The sequence below is a fragment of the Haliaeetus leucocephalus genome, unplaced genomic scaffold (assembly GCF_000737465.1).
Source record: "Haliaeetus leucocephalus isolate CR32 unplaced genomic scaffold, Haliaeetus_leucocephalus-4.0 Scaffold795, whole genome shotgun sequence".
NCBI lineage: Eukaryota > Metazoa > Chordata > Aves > Accipitriformes > Accipitridae > Haliaeetus > Haliaeetus leucocephalus.
In genome coordinates, this window is record NW_010973231.1 from 2,181,094 (window position 1) to 2,203,599 (window position 22,506).

Genomic DNA, 22,506 nt, shown 5'->3' on the forward strand with positions numbered 1-22,506 from the left:
ATTGTTACTTTATTTATTAACTTACACCCCTATCTATGAAGGAGATCACAGTCACTGAAAGTAGAACAGTGATATGCAGTTTCTTTTAATGAAATAAAAAGCTTTTTTTACCAGTTTTGAAGATGTTGTGTGTTGATTAGCAATGAAATATTGCAGAGATGTACTCCCATTCACAAAATATTTGTAATATTTATTTGAAACAAAATATGTGTGAGTTCCCTTAAAGTCTTCTTTCTTCAATTTGTTTTTCAAAGGATAAGCTTTAGTCTCTCCTTTTTATTGTCCGTTCTTGGAATTGTAACAACTGCCTCTTCAGAATAGCTCAGGCAAAACGTGTTGTGGCGGGAAGGACTGACGGACAGGCATTTCCTCTAAAATCCCTGGGTACAGGCACTGGAGCTGTGGTGTGAGCTTTCTGAAACCTTGTGCACAGGTAATGGCAGCAGCTGTCCCTTACGAAGTGGAGTCAAAGAAATTGTACCCTCCCTCAAAACCTGAAAGAGAACTGGTAAATGGTCACTTGCTAGAAATGCTCCTAGACAGGGAGGCAAAGTCAATGTCAGCTCTTCATACACAAGCATAAATCAAAGTGTCAGTAATGAAATCAGATGAGTAAAAGATTTACATAAACATGGCTGAGAACAGAATGTGTCTCCGTATCTTCAGCAAAAAGCTTGAATGCCAAAGTTGTGATAGATGATTAAAAAATGTTCTTGCCTCCTGACTGAAAATCAACAAAAGGCAGAATTAAAAATATCATTATTAAAAGTACCATTAATCCTATAGAGAACCATCATCTTTTTTGATTTATACCTCATAAAGCCTTTTTTTATAGGTTTGTAAAGCACTGAATTGGCCACAGGATAGTTTTATATTAAATCTCCGTGCTAATATGACTGTGAAGACAAAATGAAAGGAGACAACAGTTCAGAAACACTTTATTAGCATGGCTGAATAAAGTAGATTTGTTCAGACTTATCGACATTTTCTGGCACTGACTTTAAAACCTGATTTTTTTATTTCCTGCCTAGGAAGAATTAGATCACATTATCCTTGAAAATCTAGAAAGTCAATAATTATTAATCATGGCACTGACCTAGTAAAGACAAGGACCCCAGATGGCCTAGTGCTTGTGTTTTGGGTTTGTGTGGTGGGTTTTTTTGGTAGCGGGAGAGGGGCTGTAGGGGCAGCTCCTGTGAGAAGCTGCTGGACGCTTCCCCAGGTCCAAGTCGGACCTGCCTTGGGCCAAGGCTGCGCCCATCAGTGACGGTGGTAGCACCTCTGGGAGAAGGGATTTAAGAGGGGAAAGTGAGTAGGGGGATTGGAATGTGAGAGGAACCCCTCTGCGGATACGGAGGTCAGTGAGGAAGAAGGAGGAGGAGGAGGAGGAGGAGGAGGTGCACTGGAGGAGGGGAGTTACTGAGCAACTGTGCAAGAAAATGGGTGGGAAAATTAATTGTGGGAGACTGCAAAGCAGTGGACTAGGAATAAAAAAACTTTCCTTATATCTGTATAGTCAGTGGCTCCAAATTAGCTCCTACCTCTAAGGAAAATGATCTGAGAATGATTGCATTTTCCTTTGAAATGCTCACTTGCACTCAAAAAGACAAAAAAAAGCACATCAAGCATGTAAATGCCCCATGTCCATACCCAGTTCCCATATATTTTTCCCATATTTCCTGTACTGACATTGCTGTCCACCCTGTCCTGCAGTGGTGGAACACAGGACCACTTTGTAGTTGATTTACTTGCTGGTTCCTTCAGGAGGAGAGTCAGTGGACCTATGGGTGGTCATCACAGTTTGGGATCTCTCTTCTTTAACATCTAGTTACTACTTCACGAACACTGTGTGATGGCCCTCGGACAGCAGGCAGCTCGTCTAAGGTATCCTTGATTGCTAGAAGCTTCCCTGGAGCTTCTGTTTTCTCAACAGTTGTATAATGCGCACTTCCTGAAGAGCTGGGGTTTGGAAGGAGGAGGATCACACAGACTGAATGTCTAATTTTGTTAAAATCAAACTTTAAAGTCAGGTATTTGAGAGGTTAATAACTATCAAAATTAGAAATTCTTTTCCATCAAAAATCTTTGGCTGTGATGAGCTTTTATGTAACAGTACATGTATGGCCAAATAAATTATTATCCACACTTTCTTGTTATTTACCTTTTCATTAATATATTGTCATGAATTTCAATACCTCCAGTACATGGCAAGTGTATGACACCATCCTAAAAAATATAGCAATTATGAAGTAAATATGAGTGGCAATCAGTCATTGAAAGCATCTCTCCATTACCTTCATCTTTATGACCCTGAAAAATTGCAGCGGGGAATCCTTATTTAATGTATAAAAGTAACACCTAATAGCTGGAAAATGTTTTAAGTTCCTTTCAGTTGCAGGTTACAAGATAATCATCTTGTGGGAACATGCCTCAGCATTTTCATGTATTCATGGCTGACGAAATGTCTCCTTTAATTCTTTTGGCAGATGAAGAAAAGTGATCGAAACCTTTTGTTATACAACCTTCAAGATTAAGTGATCACACCTGTTGAGTAGTTTTTGAAGGATGTAGTATAGATTTGGGTAATTGGCTAGAAGCTCTTTTTTTTCCATTAACTTGTAGGCAGAGTGCTGTCTCCCAAGTTTATTATCAGACTTAAGAGTTGCAAATGATGTTCTCAAAGTTCAAGCCACTTGATTGTAGCGTACTTGTAACATTTTCAAATACTCCCAGTGCAGTTTCCTTGCTGTCTAAAATAATCAAGCAGATAATGGTTTTCACATTTCACAGTAATGGAAAACTGTCAGGAACATTTTGAAGCATTAATGACTGTGGGCATAATATGCCCTTTAACTGTTTTCATCTGAAGGAGAAACATGTAGCTTTTGCCCTGAGCAGTTGCATCTTTTGAATGAATGTTGCACACAATACCAGTTAATTTGCTGACGTGCTGATGTGGTTTATACGAATGTCTATACATAATGGATTTATTTTGTTGCTTCTGCAGAAGCTATCTTTGAATTTATTCACAACAAAAAAGGTTTCAGTTTTGCTCTTCGGATCGTATTATGCTAGAATTATTTTTATGATCTGCTGTGATGCAAGCTATCTTGTATCTGACAATCTATTGCAAACAAATGAGAAACAACTTTGCATCTACTACAGAAAGCCTTATGGCAGCAACTGCAGTTTGTACTGATCTCTGCAAGTAATTTTCTTACTCGTTCCATGAAATGAAAAATCCTTTCTTTTTGTCTTGTCTTTTGGATGGGATGCTACTACTAAAGTAATTGTCACAGTCATCATTCATGGTGGGCTACGATTCAACCAACAACGAACGAGTATCAGCATATCTGGCTCCATATCAGACCATGTTTATTGTGTTTACTCTATATTGTTTGTGTATTGAGCAAATAATCTTTAGATATTATGCCTTCCACGGGCAGTATTTATCTTTGCATGCCAAATAACTGCACATGCAATAAATGCCTAGCTGTACTTTTTTAAGTAGACTCGGTTTGCTCCACATATATATTTCAAATATATCATTTGCACTCTAAATGCTCAAGACTGTAATGATTCTTAGGCTTCTTAGGCTTTAGTGTATGTGTAAATTATTGCTGTTTGAAGCTAGACAGAATTTGATTTCAATAAAACTGATCTTTCATTTTCTCATTCTTTAGTAAGGGTAGTTCAACTTCAGAGAGTCAGATGAGGAGGAGTGAGTCCAGAAAAAATACGTGTTTCACTTTTCTGCCTCATTGCGACCAGGTTCTTCAGGCATCCTGAGATCACAGTCAGTATCCCATCCACTACTGAGGGAACTTGCCCCTCACTTTGAAACTCCCAGGGTCTTTGCTCTGAGAATAAAGAGAGTTCGGTTTTCTCAAGTCTGTTTTCTGTAATGTCCTCAGCACCTCTGAAGACACCAGGAAAGAAATTCATATGTCAAAGCTGAAGTCCATGTACAGTTCTCAGAGCACCTGTCTCGTAACACAAATCAGTTCTAACAAAGAACAAGTGTTTCCTGATTACATAGCTACTGTAAACTTTGCAGACATTTGCAGTCTTCTTTACTCTTTCCTCAGCTGTGTGCAAAGTGCAAAAATACCGTGTTTCAAAAAGAAATGTCTCAAGCATCCCTGACTTGCTTCAGAGGTGCAATTCAAGCTGTTTGAACTTTTGGAGTTGGATTTTGTTAAAAAGCTTAGGTTTGTATAGGCTGAATTCTTCAGGGTTCTTTAGCGTTTCTCTATAAAATTCTATTCAATTCTTTTTGGATGTCCCATTCTTCATACAAGAAATAAAATAAAGACCATCACCAATAAAAAACAGTGCGCAGTTAACCTAGAAGGGGATACACAGAGCTAACCAAGAGGAAAATGTATGTACACATATTTAACTGAGCATTGCCTGAACCAGGGCTTCTCCATGGGCAGCTCTGTCCTCTTGGGATCCAGACTGTTGGGTACTTTCAGAAGATATCATGAGACAGAAGAAGATGGTCTTGTCCTCCACAGCATTGTCATTCATCTTCTTTTCAGAAAAGGTGGAACCTGGATTCTACACCCTCCTCAAACACATACGTGTATGTGTACATGTACATGTACATGTGTGTGTGCATCGGCAAGGGTGGATGGGTGGCAGCTCCTAGTTTGTGGGAGAAGGTTCTGCTCACCTCCCTGCTCCTGGGGATAGTGGATAGTCTCCATCCCTTTTGCCGAAGTTTGAAGAGACATAGAGGGACTTGAAACAAAGATTATTTTTTTTTTTCAGTTGAATAAGAAGGAGCCTTATTGTGTGACCACTGCCTGCTGGAAAATGAAAACCGTTCTTTCACACCTCTGTGGGGTAAAGTAGGCCTGCAATCCAGCAGGCACCAATTTGTTCCTGAAGGACAGTACATAATGTGAAGTTTCATAAGTGTCTTTTTTTAAGTATCAGTTGGTAACATCGTCTGTTAATGATGAACATTAAATGCTTATAAAACTATAAAGGGATAACTTCTAAGTAGTGATTTGTGTGACTCTCTGGCAGATACACCCGCCCCGACAGGAAACAAAACTTCTCTGGGCAGGGAGGAGAGGGGGAAAAACCCCAAACCCCAGAGGCCACAGGTTGAAAATGGAACTGACAGGTCTGAGACGCGCAGGTAGACGAAGTGTTGGATTAAAACGACCCCGGGTCAGATGCGACAAGGGTCTAAGCGGGATCCTGCTGGAGGACGTTTTGAGTCAGTCGGTCCTCCTCGGAGCAGCAGGTCTGCAGCCGGGGAATCTCCCCTTGGGTTGGGACGCTGCCCTAGGTAGCTCCTCGAGGCTGAGAGCCCTCATCTTTTAGGGGAGCGATATGCGCATTTTGAGTCATCATTTTTAAATCTTAAGAATTCTTAAGTCGGCTGTGTGGTACTAATTCCCCTTACATCATTGAGCCTGTGGTTCACAAATGTTACCGAAGTTCTAACTAACTTTTTACTGAAGAATAAATCTGACTTTTAACACCTGTTGAATTTGATTGTGTGAGCCTCCATAACAGACTCAGACACTGATGACAAACAAGGTATTTTACATACTTTATTAGTAATGAAAATATTCCTCAAAGACATGACTCCACTTACAACTTGCGTAGCTCCATCAAGAAGGAAATAAAGCTTCTCTTTTTCCTCTTACTTGAACAGGTTGAATATCTACACACTAAGTAGGAAGTTAAAATTACGTCACCAGAAGTAGTAACATCCTCTTAAATACTGCTTCATGTTCTCGTAGAGTAGAATAAATGAAATAGAAGACTTAAGAATAGCCTTGAAAAGAACTTCAAGGAATAAAAGTATGTAGAATTTGTAAAAAAGCTAGACAAATAATATTTCAGAAACCCTGACCTTGAATTATAAAATACAGTAGTGCTACACTCAAAGCATGTATTAGAATAACTCGTTAAAAAGTGTTCTCTGCATCTTGCAGATGTCAGTTTTTCTGTTTTCATTGCTGCATTAAATTCAAGGCACAGTCTTTATGGTTTTGGTTTTTTATAAAGAAAATGATACAAAAATACACTACTAGTAAGGCAAATATTAAAAATAGGATTAAATCCAGTATACTCAAATATCCATTATCAGGTATCTTCTGGGCATAGACCAGAAATTAGTATAACATTGTCCACTGCAATTTCTCCAGTTTTGCCCTTCCCACGTTCTGATTCAAAAGTGACCTGTCATAAGAAGAGAGATGTATTAACAGTGAAAAGGTAGTTTATCCAACCGTTTAGCAACTCTTAATTAGTTATAGTGCTATGTCTGAGGAATGTTTTATCACAATACAGGACTTAATGACTTAAATCCTTGCCGTTTTTAGTGTTTCTGTGCATTATTGAACTAGACTGATAATCCTCTGCACAGATTTACAACACCAAATGGATTCCTTTAACAAGATTACTTATTTTCATTGACAAAATGCAAATTGAGTGAAATCCTATTACAATAGTGTAGTTTTATCACAGTGTGTAACGTTGGTGCACTCCTTTTCTTGAAGACATTACAACTGTTCATTTTCCATCTATTTCGATCCTTGGGTTTTGGGTGTATATACTATATATATATTTATTCTTTCTCTATATATAGTATAGTGTGTATACTATATATGGAGAGTATGTTCATTTTTATGAATAGGATGCCTGGGCTTTTATTTTATAGTCTGATTCTCATCTGTGTAAGGGTTTTTCTACATCATTCCAGTAGTGCAAAGAACCTTGAAAGAGCTTGCATTTCATTTATACTCCCAGTATTCAGTTATACAGTAGAAGCCTTTACACAGCACTGAAAATGTTCAGTCACATAAATGAAAACCAGGCCGTAGCATTTCAAGGAGAAACTTGCTGAATCCCTGATGGAGGCAGTTTTCTGTGCAGAGTGTTCCCTGTTGGCTAGTATGTCCTGCTCCTAGGGTGAATGCCCATCCTTGATTATACATGATGTCTCCTTTTGCACTAATTACCTGGTTTAGTGTGGTTTGAGAGCATCCTCTTCTATGAAACAGGGATAATTTTCATTTTTCCAGGAATATATGTATGCTTCTTTTGCATGAGATTTTAAACAGAGATTTTCATTGTGTTAATTTATGATCTGATGCAGTTTTTACAAAATGACAGGATTACTGGCATCAATGTTCTAACCAACTGGGGTAATTCAGTTCTGAAATTACAACCAGTAATAATTTCTGCCTCCTAAAATTGGTGTTCCTGTTTCCCCTTTCAGATAAGCCTTTCAATTGCCAGTAAGCTATGCCTACAAAACAGTTGGTGGAACACTTGAGGATTTGGAAATTAAGCTGTTGATTATGGTATTTGGCTTATAAATTGTGTTATACTTACACTGTTGGTTGTTTCAGCCCCCTGAAATATCTCTACTTTTCCAGTTCTCCACCTTTCATCTTTTCCTTTGTTCTGCTCCCAGACAGGAGCAGTTTTTTTGTTTGCCAGGAACACTCGAAGTTTCCCCACTCTCTCACCAGCAAGCCGATAACTGAAAATCAAGCAGTAGCTGCTCTTTGGTTTGAGGTCAGTGAGGAGAAGTTTTAGACGCCCCATATCCTTCTTGTGCCCCACAAAAGCTGGAACTGCCATGTAGTACCCATCACCTTGTAACGAAAAGAAAAAAAAAGGAAAATGCATCTTTAACAGACTTGTGTTATTTATTAGCAAATTGAACACATATTTGCTAAGAAAATGCGTGGAAGCTGTGTTACTGGAATAATTTAAAATCAGACTGGAGAAAAGCAGCAGGGAAGTGTACTTTTCAAGGAATAAGCTTCTCTGATCTGGAAGTCAGATCAGTTTACAGACGAGATGAGTTCATATTTCACTGGCAATTACAGTCGTTCTTCCTTGCGCTACCTTTCAAAGGCAAAACCATCTCAGTTTTTCAAATGCAACAGCCTGAAACGTGCTGCTGCGCCTCTGTGGTCAGACCATTTCCACTGTCCTCTGCAGTGATGACAAACTCATAAAGGAACTGATAACTTATTCCCCAAACCCTGGAGGACCAATGAAATTATGGAGACACACAAAGTGATAAAGGGCTAAACCATCTGGGCCCATAAATAATCAGCAGATGTAAGTTTGGGGAGACAGGGTAAGGTCAGGGTAAGGTCTTCCTGGAAGTGACAGCACAGAGAAGGGACTTGGGGAAAAGGAAATATACGGAGCAGGAGAGGAAGGATTAGTGAAGAAAGACTGGGATGGAAAGACTGTGAGGGAAGAGTTTCTTCAGCCACCCTTTTTTATAGACACCCACACAGCAGTCACACATCGCACCCGTGGAGCTCTTTCTCAGGTTTTAGCAGGCCTGCCATTGGTACCAGGTCAGGTATCGGTTGTTCCTGAAGAGCCCCCTGCCCTCGGCTCATTCTGAGGAATGCCGTCACTAGTTTGCCTTGCAGAGTTTGAGATTTCTGAGCAGTTATCACAGTGCTGTCTAAGCCGTGTGAGTGACTACACCGCCACATCCCTCTAAATGGCAGATGTGTGATTAAATGCCCTACCAGTCTTGGAGAGACACAATGTGTAACTAATAAGGTTTCCATTGCCTTGTACCTTGCAATTCCCAACAGTTATATTCTAATAATTTTTCTCATCTTTTGATTTGTTTCTGTTGAAATACGTTGCTGATTACCAGTTGCCACTGGATATTTCAAAGAAACAATTTCTACTCCCAGCATTCTCTGCCTCCTTTCTTCTTTTATAAAGATAAGCCACTGATAGGAAAGCTAATTCTTGATTCTGTTTTCCCCTCCATCCCCCCTTTTTTTGGAGGGGGTGAGCCATCAAATCAAAGCATAGCTAGAGGACAGATCTTTAAATACCTCTATCTCGATCAGCAGGATTCCAGTCAAAGTCATCATCAGCATCTTGTTTCCAGTCGCAGACCCCTCGGCTGAAGCTGCAATCAACTGAAAAAAAAATTGGCAATGGAGACTCAGAGATAAGAGGAGCACTATATCGTAAGTACTGATAAAAATAGTTTGCTCTTTATTCACCCAGTTATTAATATATAGATAATCCTAAAATTATCTACTGAGTTCAGATAGTGCTGACCTATATTAAATTGCAAAAAAGCAAAACATTAGAATTTATATAGTAATTCTTTCTCTAACTCAGAGGAAAATCTGTTGTCTTTTTACTGCCAATCTCCCATGTGCACATGAGTTTATATGCTGTGACTTCTGTATACTGAGTGCCTGCCAATCACCAAGTATAGTTGGAGGTGTTAGTTTTGAACTCTAGCATCATAAATGGTTTGGGAACTGCCAACTTTGGAGCTTTCCTCTCTCCATTTGTTACACTGCTGTAGCTGTAATCAGCTGAGATGCTCAAGCTCCAGTTCTATCCTTTGAAAGAGAGAAGCTGGCTTCCCATGAGAGGAATACTTTAAGTCAGCAGTTGATACTCATACTACGTGGAGCTGGGAATAGCGCAAATCACTTGGCCTTTAGAGCACACTGAAAAAGGGTGTCACCCAGAGCACACCACAGCCATCGTGACTGGGCAGATGAAAAGCATTACATACACAAAGAAAGAAACACTGTGCAATGCAAGCATGACAGATCAGGTTAAGAATAATACGTCAGCCATCTGAATTTCCTCAGAAAGAAGCATCCTTCTTGTTCTTTTCATGTATTTTATCATGAGACAAACAAGTGAGGTACATGGCATTTAGAGAGCTTTACTGTATAAATCCATTGTTTCTGAGACTACTGCTTTCTGAATTGGAAAAAACCCGGTATCTTCCCCTTAATGTCAGCCAGCACATCTGTCTATTTTGTGTTGGTTTGTTTTCTTTAAGATTTGGAAGGATTTGTGGATTGGTTTTGTCATAAAAATAATCTCAGCTACAGCCAATCCCAGCATTTCAGCCCCTGCCCACTTGGCTGGGAACTCCCCAGGAGGAGGATGCTGCCCTGTAAATGCATCAGCTCAATACAATCTCTCAGTCCCCCCTTTTGGATTCTCGGTTTTTCCATGGCTCTTGTAAGCAGGTCCTTATAGTCAGCTTCATGATTCTGTCCATCCCAGGGAAACTGTCTCCCACCAGGAGAGGGGTAGAGTGCCCTTTGATCTGCCTTTATCCTCTGCTTTGACCAGAGCTACAAAAATATATATAGTTTCCAAAAGGCAGTGAAGCTTTCTGTTTGAATGTGCATGAAGCAGTTTCCTAAGGCATGGCAGAAGCTTAAGTTGTGTACATAAATTGACAGGTCTTGGACCTTGTATGCTCCCCTCAGTGATTTTGCAACAATTTTTTAATGTGAGAAAGAACAGGTAGTATCATCTTACTCTGATATCCACAGGACTTACTGATTAATTGGGAACTATCATAAATTCATAGCCAGGCTATTTAAGATTCAGGATAAATATTTATTCAGTCTTGCTCAGGGGAAAATCCTATTGACTTCGGGCAGAGGACCAGGAGAAAAACCAAGAGAATATGGCTGAAGGACATTGCATATTGTTGCGTGCTATGCAATGCTCTTCTAACATGGTTTCATTTTATAGACTATAGAAATGACTTTATTTTTTCATTACTATGAAATAAATCATGTGAAATTCAATTACAAGTCAAGTTTCAATGCAGGGGGACTTTCTATACATGGCTTATAAACAGTTAAAGTATGTTTTGAAAAGGACACAAAAACAGCTTCTCACATTGGAACTGGCAGAACGGTTTGGCCAGATACTGTCTCTAACACACTCACCAAACCTTTGCTTTATGTTAAAGGCTTTTAAACTGGTTCTGGCTTGGCTAATATAGGTTGTCATGAAAACACACAATACACAGGAAAATAAATACTGTAGAATAAAAATAATGTACCTTCTTGCTCTGGTCTCGACACTGGAACTTTCCTCTGTGCCAGGAGAGGGCTGAAGGCAGCTGCTTCTTTCACCTTGGGAACTAGGGAAAGCAACTTGTCAAGTGCTCAGTCATCACAGGAACAGAAGATGGAACTTTATTCCTTATATCAGTTGTCATCATTTATTTGAATAACTCAGTGTATGTGTTTTCCACTCCACCACCAAACTCACATTCCTAACCCCAGTTAGATACTAACTCTGAGTTTTAAGACTTTGTTTAATTGCTGTTTTCCATAGCACTGTGCCTTCTAAGCTGTGGGCAACGGAGCTACAAGATTCACAAGGTCATAAAATGGTGACCGTGGTCTTTCTTTGGCGTGGTGATCTGCTTTCCTGCTACAAAACTTCAACTAATAATCAATGTACCTGAACTCTACCAGACAGTGAAGACAACAGCTCAATGGCTTGGCAGCACTTTGCCAAAAGCAGCAGGGTAATATCAGAGACTTCATAAAAGCTATAAACATCGGGAGTTCAAAGGCCCACAGGTCTATATTCAGGTAAGCTGTAACAGAAGCCCCAGGAAATTATTTTTCTGAAGCCGTACTCTCTGCTGGGGTACATGTTGTCCTGCAAAGCTGGTCAGCTCTGCTGTCTGTTGGGAAGGAAGGGTGCAGCGACTGCCCAACCTCTTCCTCACCCTCCCTGCAACAGCTGGCAAGCACAGCCTGATGTTTTGATAACCAGTCCTGGTGGGAACCCCTGAACAAGTTCTTATGTAAAAATTGGTTGACATGTCTTGTGCCAAACTGGAAGAGTCGGTACAGCAGCACAGTCAATGAATGTTAGGTGCATTCCCTAAGATACTGGCCTAAAGGAGGTAGTTACTCAAGAAGCGCTGTTTTTCAGCAGCAGCCTCTGAGACCAAGGCAAAACTTCTCCTGTCTGATGAGCTACAAAGATAGAGAAGCTTGCAAACTCTTATTTACTCTAAATAATACTCTAAAATACTCTAAGTACTTTTAAAGCTCTGTGAATAAGCTTCTTTTGTACTATTTGAAGTGATTAACAGAGAAGTGCGCTCATTAAAAAAAAATTATAGTCTCAACTTCTTTGTGCAGAGCCTGTGTAAGTGACTAATCACACATGAGATAAGGGGAAGATCTGCTTTCACTGGCAGAGGATTCTATCCTTTGCAAACATGTACGCAGATGATACCTATGATATATACGTACACACCTATGAAAACAGAAGGAGCTGAAATGTGCCATTTTAGAGGAGGAGTGAGGGAGGATCCTTTGGATTACTGCTTACAGAAGGTGTTAGTGGAAAGCCTGACAGACTGAAGTTCACTTTTCAAGCACACCACGTGGGCAGCAACGCTAAGAAAAGCTCAGACTTCCTCAACAGTGCCAAATGAGAGGAGCTATGGAAATGGAAATTACTTTTCCCTACTCAGCATTGTATCATACATGCTATTAGAAAGTTGCAAATGCCAAATATTTTACAAGTCATTACTTTCACATGCACACACATTTGTTCAGCAGAAAGTTTGTTCCCATGAGTTCCACTGACCTAGGGCTTTCCATCAAAATACTGCAACATACTCACAGTCGTAAACACATACTCAGTTTTAAGAATATACTTACAACCCACTGCAATCCAGAGCCTCCTAGCACCATAAAGACAGTGCCATCTCCTTAACCTTTCTTCTCCTTCAAAACTGTCAAAAATTGCTCTGTGTGTACACAGAGAAAACACACGCTGATGAAGAGGCCCTGGAGGCACTTCCAGAGGTGCTGAATTGAGCCAAGAAAGGAGACTCGTGCAATCTTACAAGCTTTCTGATGAATTGCCAGGAGCGTGTCCTCTCTTGTTGCCCTTGCAGCCTTCCCCTCACCCAGACCATTGCTTAAATCACCTGGATAATATTCTTACTTAAGGCAAGGATTAATATATCTTTCTCCAAATTAATACATGTCTACAGATACACATTTAGGAACAGCCACATAGAGATTAGGTGTCAAGTTTACTGTCATGCCGTAAAATTTGCCTCATACTTAGTGAAAGAGGCTCAGGCTGTGAAAACCCTTGCCAAAATGAAGAGAGCTATTAAAATGTGATCAGTTCTGGAAAGAGTGGTGTGATTTAACAGAAGACAACAGCTGCCAGAATGATTTATTTATTGAGTTATTGAATTACACTTGAATTCACTTGAGGGATATACATGCAGGTGTAGCTGTGTGCTGCAGATTCTTCAAGTGAAGAACTGTCATGCACATAAAAAAAGCCAAATTTTGTATCCAAATCTATTTTTGTTTTCAGTGTCAGGCATTACACTCCAGTTCTCCACTTACTGGAAGGTATCAGCCGCATATTATGAGAAACCGTAAGCTTCAGCTTACAGAAAGCTTTCCAAGAAACCTTACTACTCGGAATGTGCCTACATTTTACATCAGACCATCACTGGACATAGACAGGGTCCAAAGTTTACCGACACCTAAGTACTAAGCAGGAGTCAGGATTGCTCTTTTCGGCTCTTCTGCTGTCAAGTGGTGCTTGCAGAAAGGCAGGCCTTGTCTCATGTTCCCTAAGAACATACTGCCACCAACAAAAGCTCATATACGTCCCACTTCAGGCACAGCAGAGTCTATCCTTCTTTCTGTACTGCTAGTGCCCACCCATCTACTTATCTGCAGCACTAGGTACTATATAATCTCTACATATAAAACCCTTTGTACCATGGCGCCATACATTCTTAACTGTTGATGTCATCATGATACTCTTAGGAGGTAAGATGGGTTGATCTTATCAGCAGGAATTAGTGGCAGAGAGAGCTAATGCCCAGGTCTTTAGTACCTGTATAACTAACTACCCCCAATTTCCATAGGAGTTGTGTCTGTGAATGTTGATGATGAGCTGAGCGTCAATAAACTGGTGATGTTCTGATCCTGAGAACAGCCACCGTGTTGGCGACACAGGTTCTTGCATCTGCAAGAAATTCAGTGTTGCTATTTGTGACACGTATCTGAGTAATGCCCCTGTTCTGAGGAGGGGCAATCTCTGAGCTATGTTAGATGCAGTTTGCCAATTGTATTATATATCAGGAACTGCAGCAAGGAAAGAAACTCTGCAAAATAGAACAGCCCCAGCCAGCTCTGTCTGGCTGAAAGTACTTCCCTAAAAAATAATAGGACTCACATAAAACAACTCTGAAACTACTGAGGATGTCTGCAATCATGGAAACACTTCTTAGCAATAACCTCAGAAAATGAGAAAGTAGTGCTGAAAAGAAGCATTCAGACATTGTTCTAGTATAAACGTGGCTAAATAGAGTGCCATGAAGGGGATTTAGAAACACATTTATACATGAAACCAGAATTCCACTTTAAAACCACCAGGCTTACAGGGAGCTCTGCGCATAATGAAATAGGTGAGGTCTGAGAGCCACCTCCTAGCCATCCCCCTGCCCGGGGACCTTTAGACAGGAAAGTAAGGAAAGATAACAGACTGCCACTAAAAGATACAGCAAAAGAGCTAGTTAGGTTCAAGCATATTCTTTCGTACAGCGCACAGCAGCGTCCTCCTAGAAGTGCAGGCAGACACCAGTTCACTCCGCCTGTCAAACAGGTTTGTTGGCACGGGTCTGCCAGTTGCACCAGCTCTGACTGCATGACTTCTTGCTGGGAGCTGGCTTGCACCTGGCTTGCTTGGAGCACAACTGGAGTGAGCTCAGGTCTGCCTGAAAAGTACCACGAAGACAGACCCTCAAGCCCGTCTGTATGTCAAATAAGGGCCAAAGAGATCATGAAAGCAATAGGAAGCTTGAGGAGCACATCTGGAAAAGCACTGCTTGGACTGAGCTGCAATATTAAAAGGTTCAAAGTAAAAAAGAAATTAAAAAAAAGAAGCCAAAACCCCAAACCCAACAAGCAGAGCTCAGTAGAATAGGTCTGTGGAGCACTGTTATATGGGCACCCTTCAGAAACAGTACAAAAGCACCGGTAAGTGACTCTGTGGTGCTAAAGGAGCTTACTGGAAACACTGATAGATCTTCCTTTATGTGCACTTGGTTTCACCTCTCTGCTTTGCCAGCTACTGTATATATTTTTTCAACTGCTGTATATAAAATTACTTATAGTGCATTTGGAAATGACGTTTTTGTCTGAAAAAAATACGGCTTGGTTTATAGCTTGGAAGTAATTTTCTATTTGTCTGCAGTAATGCATGTGCTATCCTTAAAGCTTTAATTCCTTTTTTTTCCCCTGTTAGTGGGATTGTATTCCTTATAAATCATCTGTGGCATCACATTGAGCTCTTGCTGAGGCAGCTATACTGGAAGAACAGGTATACAGTAGAATATAAGCACCCATGTGTTTAAGTATGCTAGTTGTGGGCAACGTGGTATATTTTTATTTCTTGTTACAGCTGTTTGATTTTTCCCTCCCCTGGAAAATGCCTATGCCTGGTTTTGCCTAGGTAGTCTACTTAGTCTAAATGTAAAAATAGCATGCAAAATTTGGGAAAAGTAACTTACTGTTAGTAATTCTAACATGTAGAATTCTAAAGTGTCTGATACTGCAGCATGTAGAAACTCTCACAAAAATGGTACTTGCTGTCTTTCTAACACTGCTCTCTGATGTTCAAAGCCTATAAAAAAAACCCCCAGAAAACCACAGTGGGTACTGTAAAAAATTCAAGCAGAATATAAGAGGTAGTAAAATGAAGACTAGCTTACCATATACACACTATATCACTATGTAGGACTCAAAGGCATATGCCACATCTCTGCTACCACATCCTCCTCTGAAAGAATTACCTTTGCCAGATGTCTGACATCTTTTAAGCCTTTTGTCTATAGCTGTGGACTGCACATTATTCGCTCACACAGTGGTGTAATTATCAGAAAAGAGTAAGATTATGAGCAAACATCCTGATTAACTGAGAGAGTGCTCTTGTTCAGAATTAAGAGCCTAGAACCCATGAGGGAAACAGTCCACTTTTAGTATTGCCAAATAAACCAGAAAACCAAAACCTCTTTATCATTCCAGCTGGCTGCATGGTACTACAGGAGTGCTTTAAGCATGATATAAGTTTCATAAACTGATAAAGTACAGAATATGGAATTTAGTTACAGTTGGCAATACCATTCTGGATTATGAATGGTATACGAAAAGCACTGAAACGTTAGAAGATGACAGAATTAAGGTTGTGCACTATAAATTCACCTCTAGCTTGAGTGTAGCAGCTGTACAGTCATTGCTTATGTAACCAAGCACTTTGGTCCACCTCTTTCTGTCTTCTTCTGTGTACAAAAAGGACATTTCTCGCACAGTAAGGAGCTTTCCAATACTTTGGTTTACTCTCATTTCCTATACAACTGCAATTTCTGCAATCAATAGGACAGAGTCCTATTTATTGAACTGCACTTTTCACAGCAGGACAGGTCCTTCCTTCACACTGAACAAGGTAAGGATCCCATGGAAAATAGGCATTTAAAGTCATTACAGACTGTATCATAAGAAAAATATCTAAGTTTTCACTGATGACCTTAATTTTGACATTTCTTAAATGTTGGGGGCTTCACTTTGCTATCTTTAACTATTGTGTTTTTAAAAAAAACTGAGTAGTAGTTTTCATGAAGGTCCTGTATTTTGATAATTGGCCTATTTTAATAATTTCAATCTCTGTATAATAATTACTTTTTTCCCAACAGTATTTTTCTGTGGCTCCCTATATATTTATTATGTAGTAAAACTACTATGATAAAACAATACAGAAATTTTAAAATAATAATTAGGATCTCTGAAAAGTGTGACCTATCCATTTTTCCTAATAAACTACTCTTCCTGGAAGACAAACAATACCAATATTAATAATACAAAAAGCAGATGCTATGTGAATACTTGAGGGGATTACATGGATGAACTTAATGTGGTAGTAAAGGAATCACTGCTAATTAGACATCAGCAGAGGAGGAAAAAAACTGATGTGTAAATTTACGAGCTGTAAATTTGAGCTAATCATGTACTCCAAAGGATCATTCAGTATCATTAAAAATGAAAGTGTTTTTAAAGCCAAATATTCAAGCAATTAAGTGCCTAAATCATGACTGAATTTTTATAATTACAAGGATCAAGTATAGCATAATGAAATGTAAAAGGAAAGGAAACACTGTTAACATAGGCAACCCATACTGAAAGAAAAATGCAAATGGCACAGTGCCTTAAGTCCTATACACAGTTGGTATCAAACAAGAAAGCCGTAAATCATACAGAGTTCACATACTTAAGGAAACTACATCTTGGGCATACTCGTATCCCTGTATCAAGAAGCACACCAACCTTCTGCCTGTATCCCCTGGCAAAATAAAACCTCTCTAGCATGTTCAGCATATAAATCCCTTATATTAATAATGGAAAATTCCAGCCAAATGTGACTGGAACAAAGGCAGCATAGGCAAAAATACAGATAAAACACAGTGCTTTAATGTTTTCAAGCAATAATATCCAGTGCTGTCACTGCTGTCAGTTGTAGTGGCAATTTTGTAGAGACAAGTAGTCTCTGCCTAGCCCGGGTATACGGTGTTCAAATGTCCTGGTTTGGTTGAGAAATTCCTTGAAAAAGAATCTCACCAAACATCATGACAAAAATCTCTGGTATATTGTTTGGCTTGCCCTACAGACAGAGGATTTCCCCCGAGTGCCCTCACTCAAACTGAAATCTGGGAAATGATTGCATTCCAAATAGCGTAGCACCAAGTACTCAAAAGGAAGGTTACGTGATCCACCCTTTGCAATCGCGTCACGTCACGTAGCCCAGTACAGTATGTCCTCATCTGTCTTGTCACGGAGAGCCCAAACCCAGACACAGCACCTCAGATGTGGTCTCTGAAGCGCCAAACAGAGGGGAAGAACCGCTTCCCTTTTTCTGCAAAGCCTCTTCCTAAGCAGTCACCCCATGTCTGTAATGTTGCACAAGGCTTTTCTCTCCCTTTGCATTTGCTTTTGTTGAACTTCACAACGTTCCTGTCAGCCCATTTCCACAGCCTGGCCAGGTCCCTCCTAATAGCAGCGCTGCCCTTCAGCGTATGGGCCGCTCTCCCCGGTTTGGTATTGTCAGCAAAACTGAAATATGCCATAAGCACTCACTGCTAATATTTGCAGGAAGGGGGGAGGTTGGTGAACAAAGCCCTGACTTCACTCTGTTTATCAGCTCACTAGCATAATTTGGGGAAGCCATATTAGTCTATGCCCTTAGCCTGAACTGAAAGAGGCCAATTACTGCTGAAAACCAAAAAAAGTCAGTTTTAGGAGAACTGTGCCTTTGGCAAAGAAGTATTCTCAAATGTATTTTTTCATTTCTTGGCTTTCTTACAGTAGCAATATTATAGACCATTTTTTCCAGAGGACTTTAAAATAATCTTTCCTTTAAAAAAATTATGTATCTTTTCAAATCAAAGAGCAACAATTTGAATGCTAACTTAAACTTCATTTGTGTTCATTTTTATCATTATGAAATATGTTGCATAATTTTAATTCCTGTGGGATAGTATTTATTTTTCTACACTTCTGAAAAGAGAGAGTATCATGAATAAACTATTAGCAGGGTGTATTTTTCATATTACATGTTTTTGCCACTACCTTCAAGAATGTTTAACTGAGCCAGATGTACAAAAAACCAATTAAAATGCAGCCGAAAACTTTAAAGAACACAGCAAGAAATTGCATAGCATACAAGATAATAGTTGGAAGGAAACACCTGAAAGCAGACTGAGGAACCCTCTGTCAATCTTCCTGATAAATGACTAATGTCAGAAATTAAGCAAGACTCCTGCTCAAATACCATCAAATGCTTTAAATTTGAGAGTGTCCATTCAGATAAACTCTCATATTTAAACAAAAGGGATAAAAAATCCCCTCTGTGATTTATGTAGTTATTTTTTAGTTGGGAATGGCATGCACAACAGTGGTACCTATTATACGGTCTATATCATTTGAAACACTAAGACACCAAAGTCTATGTTTTTCCTCTGAACAATGCACACTACTTAGGGTGATGAGCATGCCTATCATGAATCAAAGCTAATTATTGTCTTACTCATAATGAAGCAGCACACTATCTTGTTTTACTGGGGCTTCTGTGAAGAAAATGGGGAGAAGCCAGGTGCTATGTCTAAGCTGCTCTGAAAGCACAGCCTGCAGAGCGCCGCCAGGATGGTGCACTCCTCCTCTGCTCACATTGACTGCAGACAGATTCCCCTAAAAGGGAGATTCGATACCTTTAGTCTCACCAGTAGGTATGTTAGGTTGCTTTTCATTCTCTACAAGTAAATTCTGATAAAATGGCTGTCATGTTTCTTGATGGTTTTGTTAGTGTTTACATGGAAACCAGATTTTTTTAAAAATGAAGAAACTTACAAAAGACATCTCCTCTAAGGCTTCGCTCATGGGCAATTCGATTCTCAAAATCTTCCTTCTCTTCGTCTGACTCTTCTGCCTCCTCTTCTGCAGTAGCTTCAGTTTCTTTCTCTTCCTCATTGTAGCTCCTACCAAGATCAATACCACCTTCATAGTCCAATAACTGCGAGTGGGTCTTAGAAGACGGTGTCACGGCTGCTTCTGGGATTGCATTCTTGATTGTTTCATGCTTCTTCACACTGTTTTTATGTGCAAGAAGTTTCTTAATTCTGTCCTTAGCTGTTCCAGGGATTCTTGCAATTTCCTTCACTGACTTTTCGGGGATAACTAGAACCAAGAAGAAAATACTAAATATTCATCTAAGGAATCATTCAGCAATGATAACATTTATAAATGGCACTGTGGTGTCCTTTACAATGTCCAGAGACCCATGTAGCCAAATTCTTTACTATGAGATATAAGTTCAGCTCTGCACAGAACTGAATACACACGCACGTGTTTAGCTCTGCTGTGCAGACAACCTTCTGTTTGAGTTACAGTGAGAAGACCAAAGCAACCCTCTGCCATAACCTCATTTGGACTCCTGTGTAACACAGGCCATAGAGCCCCTTACATTAATTATTTTTACACTGGAGCTTGGGTAAAAAATAATTATCATTCTTCAATCTGTGGACTACTAAAAATTGTCCATGGAGGTGTGATTCCCTGCATAACAAATGTCAGCCTACTAGCAATGAGCATTTTTCTTAGCTATCTTTTGTGAACTTCTCTGGCCTAACTTTCCTTGCACACCAGGCTGAAAGCCACTGAAATGGAGCATATTTTGAGAGGAGATACATCAACCTGCTCGATCACATTTCGTTTACCTCTAAGGTATATTTAGTTCTAAGGGGTAAACCCCCAAAATTCTGAGAGGCATCAAAAAATGCCAAATTATTATCTTCTTGCAATTCCAAGGCGGACTAGAACATAAATGTAAATTTTGATGAGATTTTCACTGTTTTATGATTCCTCTTGGCTACAAAATACTAAAAGGATAACCAGCCTTGTCGTATCTTGCAACTTTGGATTCTGCTCAGAAACACAAAGGCTGCCAGAAGTGAAAAACTTAAGAGTGGGGTAAAAGTCAATTGAGATTGTTCAAACCTGTAAAACAAAAGAAAAAAATCTGAATTGGGGGTTTTCCTTATTATGAAGTATTATGAAGTCAAATATCCTTTATACCTAGGCAAAAAATTCAAAACATTCACTGGTAAGAGGACATTTTTGCATTTACATGGCAGCCCTGATTTTCAAATCATGCTTTCCTTGTCATTGTATTGAGTTTCAAGACACAAGCCTTTTATTTCTTTTAAAATCCAATTTTTCTCTCTCTACAGTCATCACACTATGTTTGGATTCTTGAATGAGGGACATATTTCATAGGAACCCATTTGAAGATGCATTTCTAGGGATGTGGGGAGGCAGGACTGATTTTCCACCAGTGGTGGGACCCAGTAGCAGCACAAAGGGCTCCTTTGAGACAGTATGTTGGCCAGCTGTTCTCCGTGTTCTCTTAAGATAGGAAAAGTCTCAGTTTATGTGAAATGAGGGGAGATTTTTGTTACATATCATGAAAAACTTGCTTACTATCCTTGCTATAGGATAGTAAAACACAGGAGCAAGCCACTTAGATTATTTGAACTGTATCACTGGAATTTTTGAAAAATTGTTAGGCTACCATCTGTCATTAATATGCTGGATATGATCTGCCTCAGAGCAAAAGAACAGACTGATCTTTTTTAGTCCCTTCCAGATGTACTCTTCTGTCATCTGACAAAGACTGATGGCTCTTTGTGCTGATGGCCAAATCATAACTGAGGGTTAAAGCCAGGACTACTTCGGATCAGTTTGTTCAAGGTATGTGTAAAGTACAAAGCAAATTCAAAGGAGAAATTATGGCAATACTGCAGGTGGTGCTTTTTATCAGCAACATCAGTTGCTGCTCAACATCAGTCGAGGAACACCACTGTGCCAAAACTAGGTCTGCAAGGGTTTGTGTGACAAATATGCAAGTTTTAGAGAAGACATAAATCTGAGGAGTTCTAGTTTATGAGATGATCCCATCCCACCATAAAGACTCCACCGGAGTTAACAAAGTCCCTACCTGTCATAGTACCAGAGCTCCTGAGGGAAAGAGTGTCCTTGGGGTTTAAAGTCCATGGCAATGGACTCTGAGGCTTGAGACAGTAAGGCTTTTGAATCAGCTCAGGATTTCATGACTGCTGTGACATGACTAGTCAGTATGCAATTATATACTCAGCCCTCTAGAGTTGGCCACAGCCTGAATCTGTGTGGGTGAGGAAGAAGAACTGGTAAGTAGGATAGAGCAACCACGTCATAAGCTACTGACAGCCTTCTGCAGTCTGAGTCCTTTTTGTGAAGTACCTAGGAAATAACGAGAGCTGGGCAGTTCCAGTGTGCTGTAGAAAAGCTCTTCCGTAGATGGAGACTATTTCCACCAATGGGTCAGAATAGCCTTATGTACTACTTCCTACCTTTGATTCTCAATCAGTATTGATGCTGCAGTGCCTACAGTCTTTTTGGATTGCAAATGGTGGGGGAAGTCAGCTATTTTTATTTCCCTCTGCTTTTGCTGTCTAGTGATTGCATTATCAGGACAAGAATATGTTCCCATTTTGCTCCTCACTTTGTAATAATAACTTTATAGTAATATTTTGGGACAGATGGACTAGACTTGTAACCTTGGGTAGTACTTTTTTTCTGTGTGTTTCTTTTCATAGAAACATAGCAGAAGAAAAACCACCAGTTAATAAAATAGAACTGTAGTCTAGTAGGAAGAGGGGAAAGTTCCCTGAATTTATATTCACTCCTGGAAAATACAATCCTATCACTGTGAATTTGTCACATTTAATTTGTGGCAAATGCAACTATATGTTATTTAGTATCCCAGGAACAGAATCAGACTCTTGGTGTGCTCACTGGAGCATTCAGGTTTTTTGAGGCTGCAGTTGGAGGTATAAAGTAAAGGGATGCCAATAAAAAAAAAATAAAAAATTGAGGATTATGTCTTTCTTTTCCTTTGGATAAAACTTGCAGCCCTGCTTGTCAGATACTTCCAAGTAAACTCTTTACTAATACTCCACTAAGTGAGCCTTTCCTCTGGAGGATGATGTCATTAAGAATGTAAGGTTCTCTGGGTCTAAACTCAGAATGCAGCAACAAAAATTAACAGGAAAGCTCC

At 39.7% G+C, this 22,506-nt stretch overlaps 1 protein-coding gene across 1 annotated transcript in view; it reads right to left on the reverse strand.

The window, feature by feature from the left end:
- Positions 1-5,561: 5,561 nt before the first annotated feature.
- EGFL6 (EGF-like-domain, multiple 6) overlaps positions 5,562-22,506 on the reverse strand; it is a 36,946-nt gene continuing 20,001 nt past the window's right edge. Inside the window, exons 8-12 of the mRNA XM_010581597.1 lie at positions 19,263-19,589; positions 10,862-10,942; positions 8,856-8,942; positions 7,366-7,631; positions 5,562-6,207 (exon numbers count right to left, since the gene is read on the reverse strand). Of these exons, the coding sequence (XP_010579899.1) occupies positions 6,112-6,207; positions 7,366-7,631; positions 8,856-8,942; positions 10,862-10,942; positions 19,263-19,589 (857 nt within the window). The 3' untranslated portion in view covers positions 5,562-6,111. The remainder of the gene's footprint in view (positions 6,208-7,365; positions 7,632-8,855; positions 8,943-10,861; positions 10,943-19,262; positions 19,590-22,506) is intronic.